At 34.0% G+C, this 13,738-nt stretch overlaps 1 protein-coding gene across 1 annotated transcript; it reads left to right on the top strand.

Annotated features, from left to right (window-relative positions):
• Positions 3,667-8,629, top strand: LOC107634073 (EKC/KEOPS complex subunit BUD32-like). The gene is made up of 9 exons (XM_021111287.1): positions 3,667-3,868; positions 4,906-4,958; positions 5,084-5,162; positions 5,302-5,336; positions 5,770-5,883; positions 6,648-6,726; positions 6,831-6,919; positions 7,007-7,082; positions 8,367-8,629. Exons 1-8 carry the CDS (start codon positions 3,667-3,669, stop codon positions 7,010-7,012), a joined length of 657 nt encoding a protein of 218 aa, XP_020966946.1. The 3' UTR covers positions 7,013-7,082; positions 8,367-8,629.

Genomic DNA, 13,738 nt, shown 5'->3' with positions numbered 1-13,738 from the left:
ATTTTGAATAATTAGATTTTTAGATATGTATTTAAATTATAATATATTAATAATTAAATATATTAAATCTGAAAATGTACTTTTTGTGATTTGCTGTGCTGAATTGTGTTTTTGTTAGTGTGAGTTGAATGGATTTGGTGTTTTTTACATTAAGGATGTTAGAGAAAGTTTTGGATTGTTGAAGAAATTAAATCTCTGGTCAACCCGTTTGATCAGATGTTGATGGGAATGCTGTTTGAACTAGCTTGGTTGTGTAAAAGATTTCTCAATCTCTCCTTCCCTCCCTCTCTGTTTCTCTGGTTTTTCATGGTTTACCTTTTTTGAAGTAGAAAGTTTTCCATTATTGATGTGCTTTTTGCTTCAGTTAAAATGCTAAAAATTCACAGTTTTGGAATTTCCTTTCCCTTTACATAAACTTAAATACAATTTCCACTGTGCACATACAAATATTGGAGTTATTATGTGTTGGGGATCAGATCCATAACCACTCTATTTATACCAGTCGAACATTGCAAATTGCGATTGTCTGGGATCAGATATTGCCACTTTACTTCCAAAATCGAACTCTCTTCGGTGAGTTTTCGCACGTTTTCAGTCCTCAAATTAGGTTTTCGAATTTTTCAGATTAGGTAATCTCTACAAGGAGGGTGAACCTGAGCCTTATATCGGGAAGCTTATTAAGATATGGGAAACTGCTGATAAGGCAAAGAAAGTGAAGGTTCTGTGGTATTTCCGTCCGGGTGAGATTCGGAACTTTCTCGAAGGATGCGAGGTTCGCTGGAATGAGCTGTTCTTGGCGTGTGGTGATGAAGTAGGGCTTGCAAATCTAAATCCACTGGTAATTGGAACTTCCCTGTTTTGGTATTTTCTGTTTTTATTATTAATTGTTGTGTGCGAGGTTTTGCAATGCTTTCTTGAGAAATTTGCAGAGCCTGATGGGTGGGAATTGAGGTGGCTAGTATATAAGATTGAAGTGATGACTTAGTTTCTTTTGTTTGTGCTTCTATATTATCATTGTTGGAGTTGTGGTTGGCATTAGATTTTATGATAGTACTGTACTTGAATGTTTTCCCCCAATACTCTCTAATCTACTTTTTCATTATTATTATTTTTTTTGTTTTTGAGCTCTTCCGCTTGGGGAGGAGGGGATGGTTGGTGGTGGCAGGTGTATTATGGCCAAACCAAACCTTCTTCGCTTTGTTGTTTGTGTTTTAGTAGACTATATTTGCTAAGTGTTCTGGGGAAAAATAGACAATTATTATTGACCCTGTAACTTGTTTATCTACCACAAGAAAAAGAGAAAAAAAGGACAATTCCTTTTTAGGTGTGGACCAAGTTTGAGGATTGGTTTTTTGTCGTGTGCGTTGTTTTAAGATGCTTGCATTTAACAAAGTTGTAAGTGTTCAGATTCATATATATAATAATAACACAAACAAATCAAATTGTGCAGGGTGTGTAAGTGTTACAAATAAAAAATAAGAAAAATAATAAGAAGATAGCAACTTTTTATTATATTCTTCATCGTTTCATTAGCACATAGCAATTCCGAATAGACAAAGGTGGGTTTTCAATGGAGAACATTCTGGGTCTAATCAAACTACGCATCAAAAGAGGCACTAACCTCAAACCTTGTGATAGTGATTCCAGTGACCCTTATGTCCTTGTCACCTTGGAGGAAACGGTTAGAACTTAGAACTTATTAGAGCCCTTTTCTCTTTTATTTTTTTAATTTCTAATTTATTTTTTATGGCTGCATGCACCCCTGAACCTTGATTAATTGGTTTCAGTTGAGATCATATATTATCATCATGTGGATGCTGATTCTTGTTATTTATGTTATGTTATTCTAATTTTATCATTTTAATTAGTTATTTAATTTACAATTAGGTTTGTTGCTCATGTTAAAAATGTCTGAGAGAGGAGCATTCAAATCCTGCTGTTCCTCCTGCTCATCCCTCATTACCTCCTCAACCTAGTGGATCTTCTGGGCGTAAGAATCGATAAGAGATATGGGAACATTTCATTCCAATCGAAGGGATAGAGAAGTATGCAAGATGTAAAAACTGCAACGGTCAAATAATATATGCGGGGGGAACAAGTGCTATGCGGCAACATTGGAAGCGATGTTTTGAATCGAACAACGAACAGAACAAGAGACAAAGGATAGAAGGGGGAACAAGTGGTCTTATATCCTCACCGAGTGTTACAAAGTTTGACCAAGCAGTAACTTGAAGTATCCTTACTGAGATGTTTGTGACTGAAGAGCTACCTTTCCGATTTGTAGAAACTAGAAAGAAATGTGTTTCGAAGGCTCTTGCATAGCATGCAACCTAAGTTTAAAATCCCTTCGTGTACTACATTGGCCCGTGATATACTTTCTTTTTATGAAACAGAGAAAATGAAGTTATAAAGTAGCTCTCTCATCATTGTCAAAAAGTGTGCCTTACAACTGACACTTGGACGACATCGAGTCAAAATTTGACTTATATGTCTCTAACGGCACACTTTATTGATAATGATTGGAAGTTGCAAAAGAAGATATTGAATTTTTGTCGGGTTGAGGGTCATTCAGGAGAGGTACTTGGTAGAGCTATTGAAGGTTGTTTGGATGCTTGGAAATTGCATCAAGTTTTTACTGTAACGATTGATAACGCAACTTCTAATGATGGTGCAATTTTATACTTGAAAAAGAGATTAAATGCATGGAATAGTCTTGTTTTAAAGGGGGACTATCTTCATATGCGTTGTTGTGCTCATATCCTAAATTTGATAGTAAAAGATGGCTTGAAAGAGATTGATGATTCAATTACAAGAATTCGCAATGTAGTCAAATATGTCAAGTCATCTCCTATGAGATGTGAAAGCTTCAAAGCGTGCATTGAGCGGGAGAGCATCAATTATAAAGGGCTTGTTTCTTTGGATGTCGAAACTCGGTGGAATTCGACATATTTAATGTTGGAGGCAGCATTGAAGCTTCGAGCAGCGTTTGATTTGCTTGAGTTGCAAGATGATAAATATATTAATGAGATGAGCAAATCTTATGGTGTGCCTACAGATGATGATTGGAGTTATGCAGAGTCAATTTTACCATTCTTGAAAATATTCTATGATGCTACATTGCGCATTTCTGGGAGTTTGTATGTCACTAGTAATAAATATATGAAAGAAGTCTTTAGCATCGGAAGAAAAATCAAGTTGCATTGTGAAAATACTGATTTGAGCATAAGATTAATAGCGTCCAAGATGCAAAGGAAATATGACAAGTATTGGGGAACTCCAAATGTCATTAACATGTTGTTGTTAATTGCAATTGTGCTTGATCCATGTCACAAGTTGGATTTTGTAAATTGGATTTTGGATGAGACATTTGGTGTTGAAAAGGGAGGAGAACTCAAGTCAAAATTATTTACTTGCATGAATTCCCTTTATAATCACTACCAAGGCAAAGAAGATGAATCTCAAAGTAATCAAGATGCAATGATCAATGAAGAGGATGAAGATGATATCCTGAATATTTATTTGCAGTCAACTGGACGTGATTCAGATGCTAAATCTGAACTTGACAGATATCTGAAAGAAGATTGTGAGCCTAGAAACAAGTCGGCAGAGTTGGATATTTTGGGTTGGTAGAAGGGAAATTCAACCCGATTTCCTATTCTTGCACGTATGGCTCGAGAAGTTTTAGCCATACCGGTTTCTACAGTTGCTTCTGAGAGTGCGTTTAGTACAGGAGGAAGGATTATTGACCCTTATCAGAGCTCCTTGACACCATATATGGTGGAAGCTCTTGTATGCACTCAAGATTGGGTAATAGATGACCCTTTTGGACTAATTGAAAATTTTGAAGAGATTGAAAAAGCTGAACAAGGTAATATACTTTTTTTTCTTATTGCTTGTTTGTTACTAATTGTTAGTTTTCTATAATTAATGAGATATTTTTTTTCTATGTAGGGAGAAATTCTTCAAGAAATGTCGGCACGCTTGTTTCTCTTGAAGATGATTAGAATATTGTAATGGGCCAAAATTGTGTATTTGTGTTAGATTTGAATGAGTTTATTTTAACTTCATTTAGGTTAGTGTCATATTATATCATATTTTGAATGTTGTCATTGAACAAAAAGTAAGACGAGGAAGAGGAAGGCGGCGACGAAGATGAGTGTTGACGACGGGGAATGCGGCATTGTGAATGAGCGTCGAGAAGGAGGAAGGCAGCGTCGAGAATGAGCATAGAAGAGGAAGGTGATGCAGATAAACGCCGACGGAAGATAACTTCTCTAAATTTTCATGTGGGAAAAACGTGACTTTTATGCTTTTTTGAGTGTTTTGTACGGATTTACTTAATAAATAGATAGTTTAAGGTTTATTTTAGAATTTTAAAATTAAAATTTTAAATTTTAAATAATTAGATTTTTAAATATGTATTTAAATTATAATATATTAATAATTAAATATATTAAATCTAAAACAGAGATATTAATAATTAAATAGAAACAAAAATTTAAAATTTCAGTTTTATTTAATTTGTATTTTGAATGTGTATTTAATTTTAAAAAGACACTAAATTTATTCATAATTTTTAGATGTGTTTGTTTTAATTTTTTTAAATTATTATAATAAAAAATTGAATATTGTATAATTTTTAAAAGATACCTAATTGAATTGTTATCTAAATTACCCAACCTTACCCTAAGCCACCCACACCATTCTCATCTCCTCCAACCTTCTGCTCGCGTTCACGTCTTTTTCGCCGCCGTCTTCTCCGCGCCTCTCGCCGCCGTCTTCTGTACACCTCTCGCCGCCGTCTCCTGAGGTCCCGTCGGCGTCGTCTTCTCCGGTCGCGGCGCCATCTCCTCGTCGTTTTCTTCCTCCCACCGAAACGGCCGCCTCACCTCCCGCCTCCATAAGAAATCAGAAGCCAGCTCACGGAGGAAGAAGCAAATCAGATCTGTTTCAAAGAGGTAAATAAAAACGCTCTTTCTCTCAGATCTGTTTTCAGGTTTTTTTTTTATCTGTTTTTGTTTTCTTCGTTCTCTGATCTGATCATACGAACCTCTCTCTCTCTCTCGCTAATACCATCGTAAAGGTCTTCCGAATAGGTTTCCAGGCACGGATCTGGAACCTTCTCGAAGCTTCTTCCGTCTTACTGTTCCAATTTTGCAAAGGTAATCGCTTTCTTCTAATTCCTTTAGCTCGGTTATTTTGCAAAGGTAATCGAAGAGTATTTTTCTTGGCACTTGGTGAGTCTCTAGAGGGAGATCGTAATCCTAATTCCTAAATCCACATATATCTTCAACGGCTTAGCTCGGAGCAGAAGAACATCGCTTCAATTCTATCAGGTACCCTTGCTAGTTAACAACCGAGTTATACTCTGTCATAATATTCTATAAATTTTCATTCTTCAATATTTTACAATATCTTTTCTGTTTATAATATTTAGATTGTATTAATCTATCTATTCAATTAATTTCTACTACATAACAAAATAAAAAAGTCTTGATGGTAAAATTTCTTGTTGCTTGGACGTTTCAAGTTGCAGTTTACACTCCTCATAGGGCATTAGCAGATACTAAGTTCGAACATGAGCAAAAATTTCTTTGTTTTTCATCGTATAATTTCAAGTGGCCAATTTCAATTTTAGTTGCTGATTCATCTTATAATATAACTATAAGATGCCTAGAATTTCGAGGATAAACTACAAGTCTGAACTTTAATGCATCTTTAGATCTTGCCATTGATATTCTTTCATAACTCAATTGTGTTTTTATGCAGGTCCTAATTGACTTTGTATTGAGCTTCACTTCAACTCTACCAGAAGATAAAGCTGTTGATTTGTATGTTCTGGAAAGAGCTCTTCTTTCAATGCATTCGTCATGTGGGAATGTGGTAATTCATTATGCCCTTTTTCAATAACAATCCTGCTACGTTACCAACAGCATTTCTGCCAACTCTTATTATAACTGTGTTTAATGGAAGTGTCTTTGTGGATGTGTCTAATAAAAATGTCTTTTTTATAGCTGTGTTTAATAGAAGTGTCTTTATAGATATATTTTTTGGATTCGTCTCTTTATATGTGTTTAAAATATAATAATTAATCATTGTTGGCAATAAGTTTGCAGATAATATGTTGGTATCCTATACCTTTCCTTTCAATAATCCTAACTTGTATGCGCATATGCTGCAGATTAGAAGTGCCATTGTTTGTGTTTGATGTGCTTCAAACAAAATGGTGCTGTTAGAAATATTTCCAGTTGTGAATTGTGATTGCAGGCTTATTATATAGCTTTATGAGAACTATAAGAGTGCGCACACAACAATGTCTATTAGAATTTCTAATGAGTCATCACTAGTTTCAACCTTGGGGTTTTTATTTATTTATTTATTTTTAAATTCTTAAATTATATTTGGCTTCTAAAGAGTCTGTGACATATATTGATAATATATATATATATGTGGCGTGGATCTCCACTTGCACGTTTCCTCACCATTTTCTTATTCTTTATATAGCTTTATTGAATATGCAATAAAGCAATATGCAAAGGAATAGCAGGAGCAGGTTGCATTTCACCTTAATCTATTTCTCTTTTTCTCTGTTTTAATGTTTGTTTCTGTTTCCTTTATTGCACTTTGCATTTTTCTCTTGAACATAGGAAGAATGTGCAAGTAATGTCCACCGTCACTATGAACCAGTACCATATTTACGAAGCTATTGGTCGTGGAAAATACTCGGTAACCTTCTTCCATTTCCTTTTTTTTTTTCGGGTTAAACTTTTCTTGAATCGAACTAAATGATGTAGATTTATTAATCTTTCTTTGTTCTTGTGGATTTGCAGACCGTGTACAAAGGCAGGAAGAAGAAGACATTGAGTATTACGCCATCAAAAGCGTAGACAAGTCACAGAGAAGCAAGGTTCTTCACGAAGTAAGTCTTTTCGTTTTTCACTCTTACATGCTCTAATTCCTTAAAAGTATATTAAGGGTTGTTAACTAATGCTTTTAGAAAATATAGGTATGAAACTTCTGCTCACTTATGGTTGTTCTTGGAGTATTGCGTTGGAGGAGATTTACTTTCTATATTACGGCAGGTAACCAGTACTTGCACTGCTTGTATTGTACCTTCATTATTTAAATGAGCTTTGAGCATAGAGGTATGGTTGTCTACATTTACATCGGTAGACTGAATTTAAATAGGTTGAATTGGCCAGCTTAACAATCAAATAGAACACGCCCTCTTCTTTCCATCTCAAATATCACTTTCACATTAACTTGCCATAGTATAGATATAAAAATAATAAAAAATAATTATCATTTATGTGGTCACAGCCATGAATGTAAAGCAGATCTTGTAATGTAAGAGGCTCATGCTGAAGCATTAGCAAGAACCAGGGATTGCCTTTTGTATGTGATGCATTTTTTGAAAACATAAATTCAGAAGATCTATTTCCCACAAATATATATATAGCTAGATCCAATGGTCTAATATCATAAAATAAAATAAAAACCATAGGCCGAAAACTTAAGCACGTTTAAAACAAAAACATTTTAGCTAAACGGTGGTTGCCAATGGCTTTCTTTGAATTTTGATGAGTGGTACGGCAAATTATATCTCTTGTCCTCATTGACAGAAAAAAAGTATTCATTCATCAACTACTCTAAAAAAATAGTAGTAGTACTACTACAATAATTCATGAGTAATTATGAGGGTGTATTACATTAAATGCCTAATGAAAATGATGTTAATGAAAGAAAGGTGGAGGTGGGGGATATTTGGACCTCAGGAATCAATGCTTTAAGGAGACAATAGAGACACAATTATATAAATGTGACCCGTAAGTTCATATATTTTTGCTCCAGGGATCAGATAAGAACAAATAGAGGCTACTTTCTAGTTTATTCAAAACTCACCCTGCCTTATGCAATTCATTCATGCTATATTTTCATAAGTAAACCTAAAAGATTTTATATTGATTGGTTTAAGTAATTTTTCAGTTTTGAATTTGGTAAATAATAAGAAACTTGGAACTACAGAAAAATTTTGGTGATTTTTATTGTAGTCCTAATGATTGTTCATTAAAAGAAAAAGACTAATTGAACATGGGTGAATTAGCATTCTTTTTTTTTTCTGTCTTTACATGTTGATTTTTGGTGCTGCTAATTTTGACATTATATTATACAGATAGTACAGTGGATAAAAACCTCTGTTCATTCTGCCTGAATTATAATTTGGTTCCTTCTGCTTGTGATTCTAGATTATGTGCCTAGAATTACAGGAAGGTAGAAGAAATATTAGAGATAGTACTGATGTGGTGTATGAATTTCCGTCATATTTAACAAGATTTAACTACCATGGACTTTATTATTCTGTGCAGGCGAACCAAGAGACACTGCAGAAAGTCTGTGACATAGTCAAGAAGCAATTGGCACTGCCAGAGGGTTCAAGTGTCACTGGAGAGTCCAAGTTTGCTACCCTTGGAGCTGATTCTCTTGACAGTCTTTTTACATAGAAAAATTACATATCTATTTCTGTTTTTACATAGAATTATAAAAAGAATGCTCTTTTTTTGTTATGTAGTTAGATATTACGAATTTAATATTAGAGATTTAATAACCCAATAAAAGATAATTATATACATATTTTTTGTTATTGTTTAAGTGTTGTTTATTTTTATGTGTTAAGGTGTAGGTTTTGTGTTGATGGTTTTTCAATATTTGATGGCTTAGATGTAAAAATTTAGTAAAAAATTGATAATTAAAAAATTAGGATCAACCATGGAAATTTGGTCACTAGAATGTTTGGTTGCTAATTAGCGACCGATTTAGAGAATGAAATATTGGTTGCTTGAATTTGACTTAAAAATTTCATTCGGAGGAGTTTTAGTGAACTTTAAAAGTAATTGAATTTTGATTGAATGGTTTCGTTTTGCGACGTCTTGGAAAAAGTTAAAGAATTAGTTTTAAGGATGAAATTGGGATTGGTTTTGGTTTAGAAATTGATTCAGAACTTCTAATTTGTATGATTTGATTTTGATTAGATTTAGAAACTTTATTTGATTAAATTCAGTTTAACAAAACAATGATTGTTAAGGATTTATAATGAACTCAAGAAAACGAGATTGGTTGTCGCTCCCCTAAAGTCCAGAGGCCTTGTTGACGGGTTTAACTAATAAATAGTTTCTCTTTGTCTTTTGAAAGAAGAATTGGTTTAAGTGAAATTGTTTTAAAAGGTTTTGGAGAATGTCACAAAGAGCTGATTTTGGTTTTAAAAGAAAGAAAGAACGAAAAGAAAAGGAGAGAAGCAGAGATTATTGTTTACCTACTGAAAACGAGCAGAGATATGGTGGTGAGTCCACCGAGATTTGCTTTCCAGAGATACATCGGCCAATCCAGGGGATGGTCGCACCTGTAAGACAGTGGTTGCTTTACAGAGGTTATCGCTAGATACATTGGCTAGAGAGAGCCTCACCTGTAAGACAGAGGTTGCTTACAGAGGTTATGTTTGCATACATCGGCTCAAGAGAGTCGCACCTGTAAGACAGAGGTTGCTTATAGAGGTTATGACACTGGAAACCAAACTCAGACAAAGGTTGCTGAGTTACGTCGGGAGCGGGTCGAAACCGACAAATAAGCTCATTAGCTATACTAGGGATAAACATGCATCATACTTGTTGTGATTGTGTCTTCTATGATTGTGCGTTCTTGTGATTGGATTCTGTGTTCTATAATTGTTGAATTGGATTGTACTTTGTTGACTGTTATTGCGAACCAAATATATATAAAATAAATATAACTCTACACCCCGACCCTACTAAGAACTCCTCAGTTCTTACCCCCTATCTCCACCCCTTTCACCTACAGGTGCAAAGGTTTAGTGCGGAGCTACAGGAGCATAGAAGATTTTGTTTACAAGTTAAGTTCTTAGATTTTATTTTTCCCTCGTCGTTTATCGTTTTGGTTTTTTAGAGGGGATAGGACTTGTATTTAAGTATCTTGAAATAAGTCTATGTAAATAATGCTACGTGGCTATATATAATTTTGTGATTAAATGATTTAAAGTACCGACTCTTCGTTTTCTTGGTGAAAGTTTCGGTTCGTATTCACGAAGGCTCAATATTAAATAAACATAGTATATAATTAAAGGAATAGAGGTAAGTGATGCCTGGGCTTTTAGTACGATTATGGGGTGCTAAAAGTTAGGGTGTTACAACATCCTACCCACCTAATTAAGAATTTTGTCCCAAAAATTCTGATCCAGTTACCTGATAATAGGTGTGGGAGTCACTTCCCATTTCGGATTTCAGGCTCTCAAGTGTGTTAGTTCCTCAATTCCAACTCGACTACAAAAAAACCTTTACTAATGGTACTACTCTTCCGCGCAGTCGCTCAACGTTGGTATCGTGCATTCTAACTAAAAGTACTTGAAATGTTAAATCTTCTTCTAATTCAACTGATATGGTAGTAAAACTATTTGATACGTCGTTGGCCACCAATCCGCCTTAATACTTCAAACGGCTCAATACACCTCGATTTCATCCCCTTAGTCTTGATTGTCCCTCAATTCCAGTCTATTGAAGCAACCTTGAAGAATGCGTAATTTCTTTCCTTAACATATCCAGGTTTTCTCTCTCAGTCTGCATAACTTTTCTATCAGTTTTGTGTAAGACCCGGTTAATTAATGGCTAATTAACCCATATATGAGAATTTATTCTAGAAAGCCAAAAATGATATTTTTATGGCTTAATATGATAGAGGAAATTGAGACGAGAATTTCGGTACCAATTTTATGGAAAACGGACCAAGATTGGACCGAACGGGCCAAACCGGTCCAACCGGACCCAAAGTGGGCCCTTGGCCCAACATAACTAAACCAAAACCCTAGTTTTCAGCACTCTCTCTCCTCACACAACACTAATACACGCTGAAAAAGAGAGGCCATGGAGGGAAGAACACTCTCTCAAGTTCTATCTCTCACTTGATCTTCAAACCACCATAACTTTTGATCTAGAGCTCCGATTGCCGCTCCGTTTGCGGCCACACGTTTATCATGGAGAGCTCTGCAAAACCCATACAATTAATCTTGAGGTAAGCCACGTTTTACTGTTCGAAATTCCAGCCCTTGATTTCGAGTTTCATGAGCAAAAATATTGAGATTTTGGGTTCTTTGATGTTATAGGACCCAACTCTCTTGAAGGAGAAGGTTAATCTTGTCTCCTTGAACCTTGGGTATGGTAAGATTATCAACCCTAGTGTAATTTGTTGTTCTATGAGGTTTGGGCATTGAGATGTGTATGGGTATGATGATTGTGGCTTAGGTTGTGTATATGTGAATATTGGAGCTTGATTGGTGATTTTGGAAAGCTTGGAAGAAGAGGTTGCTTATAGAGGTTATGACACTGGAAACCAAACTCAGACAAAGGTTGCTGAGTTACGTCGGGAGCGGGTCGAAACCGACAGATGAGCTCATTACCTGCACCAAGGATAGACATGCATCATACTTGTTTGTTCATATTTGTTTGTGAGTGTGTTTTCTATGATTGTGTGGGCTTATGATTGGATTTTGTGTTCTGTAATTGTTGAATTGGCTCGTACTTTGTTGTTTATTGTTGCTGACCAAGTATATATAAAATGGATATAACTATACACCCCAACCCTACTAGGAACTCCCCAATTCTTACTCCCTATTTCCACCCCTTTCAGTTACAGGTGCAAAGGCTTATTACGAAGCTGCAGGAGCACAGAGGAATATGCTTACGAGATGAGTTGTTAGAATTTATTTTTCCCTCGTCTTGTTAGTTAGAGTTTCATTCAGAGGGGGTAGGTTTTGTAATTGCTTTTGTATGTAATACAACAATGTATTATTAATATGAAGTATGTGAATATGTGTTGTTTGTTCTTGTAGAAAAAGTTATAAGTTTTAGTAAAACCATCGATAGGTTTACGCATAAAGGCTCAATATTAAATAGATAATAAAAGGAATTAGGTTAGTAACGCCTTACTTTTGGTACGATCATGAGGTGCTAAAAGTTAGGGTGTTACATTCACTGTAAAAGAATTAAAAAGAAATGGCTAGATAATTCTGTGTAGTTGTTAGGGGAGAACTAGTTTCAGTTGTTTGTTACTCGCTAAGCAGCTAAGATCTTAACAAAATTTAAATGAGAGATTATTTGATGTAATAGAGATTTAATAAAATTTATTGTATCAAAAAAGTTAAATCGAGATTATAGTTATTATCAAAGTTGCAAAAATCGAACCGGTCAATAAACCAATCGAATGACTGGTTTAATAGTCTAATAGTCTAACCAGATTCAAACCATGATCGAACCGATTTAATTAAATATAAAATAAAATTTAATATTTCATAATTTCATATAATAACTTTTCTTTTGAGCTTGTTTGGAAAGTATTTAAGTGTAAGAAAAGAATTCTATTTTCTTTAAGAAAAGAATTCATTTCTATTTGAAAGTCAATTCCATTGTTTGGAATGACTTTAATATACTAATAGAATAGAATGCAATTTCTTAGTTTGGAATAACTCTTACATGAGTTAAATTTTCTTCTTTTACAATTTTGTCCTTAACAAAATTATTTTATTAAACATTCACTTATTTAAATAAGGATATTTTTTACATTTGACATGTTAAGTTAAATTGACGTGAGAATTAATTTTAAAATCAAACCTTTTTTGGCCTAATTTGTAAATAAGGAAAAAGTGAGAATTGAAATTCACAAAGGAGTTTAAATCATTCCTTTGTATTTATTCCAAAACAAGGAGAAACATTCTAATTCTTGAATGAATTTTAATTCATAGGTTTTCAAACAAGCTCGTTTATATTTCGCTCACTCACTACAATCACATGCACAGACAGTGAGAAAAGGCTAAAAAATACAAACACAAAAATAAACATTCAATCTTGGGATTTTTTTCCGAAATAAACAAAAAAATTTTATTTCCTAAAACAAATTATTCCAACTTTAGATACCACTATATAAACTCATGGGACCTTCATTTTGTCGTTTTTAGAATTTTCTATCACCCAAATCTCCTTTCTTCCATCTTCATTTGTCGTGTTTTTACTGTCTTCTCTGCCAAATCTTCTGTCTTTCGATGCCTGTAAAAATTTTTATCTACTCTATCATCAGTTTCAGGTTAGTATGCTCTTTTGTTATCGGTTTTTCAATTTAAGTTATTGTTTATAACATATTTCTTTATAGTTAGAGTAACTTATTAGTTAATTGTTAGTTAGTTTAATGAGAATTGTTAATTTAAATTGTGATTAAGATGTAAATTAGTTGAATATGTAGTTAGATTAGAATATGTATGAGAAGTTAGTTTGATTGAATTATCAGTTAATTGATAACTAGTATGTTTATATACTTAGTTGTGATCATGTAGTTAGTTGTAGTACATGTTAATTAGTAAACTTATAAACTGATTAAGATGTAAGTTAGACAATTAGTTTGAATATGTATGATAAATTTGTTAATGTGAAAGGAATTAAATTCAGTTTATTTTATTTTATTAGAGTGTAGTGATGGAGCAGTAGCTGTTGGGGTACAAGCATACCCTGTATAGACTGGATCAGGTTGAGCACATAGCAGACAGACTTAATCGAGTGGTACATTTTTATCATTCTTGTTTATTATAATGTAATGAAAGGTGAATTTGTAATTTTATTTGTTGATCTTATTTTTTTAACTTGTTTATTTTGTTCGTTAGGTGTCTCGAATCTTACGCACCAGACGA

The sequence above is a fragment of the Arachis ipaensis genome, chromosome B01 (assembly GCF_000816755.2).
Source record: "Arachis ipaensis cultivar K30076 chromosome B01, Araip1.1, whole genome shotgun sequence".
NCBI lineage: Eukaryota > Viridiplantae > Streptophyta > Magnoliopsida > Fabales > Fabaceae > Arachis > Arachis ipaensis.
This window is presented reverse-complemented; position numbering and strand designations above follow the sequence as displayed.

Excerpts from the sequence above, each read along its gene's own strand:
- LOC107634073 (XM_021111287.1), top strand. The coding sequence starts at position 3,667 with ATGGCTCGAGAAGTTTTAGCCATACCGGTTTCTACAGTTGCTTCTGAG. Across the intron at positions 3,869-4,905 it reads GATTGAAAAAGCTGAACAAG|AAATCAGAAGCCAGCTCACG; the intron begins GTAATATACTTT and ends CGCCTCCATAAG. Across the intron at positions 5,337-5,769 it reads CATCGCTTCAATTCTATCAG|GTCCTAATTGACTTTGTATT; the intron begins GTACCCTTGCTA and ends GTTTTTATGCAG.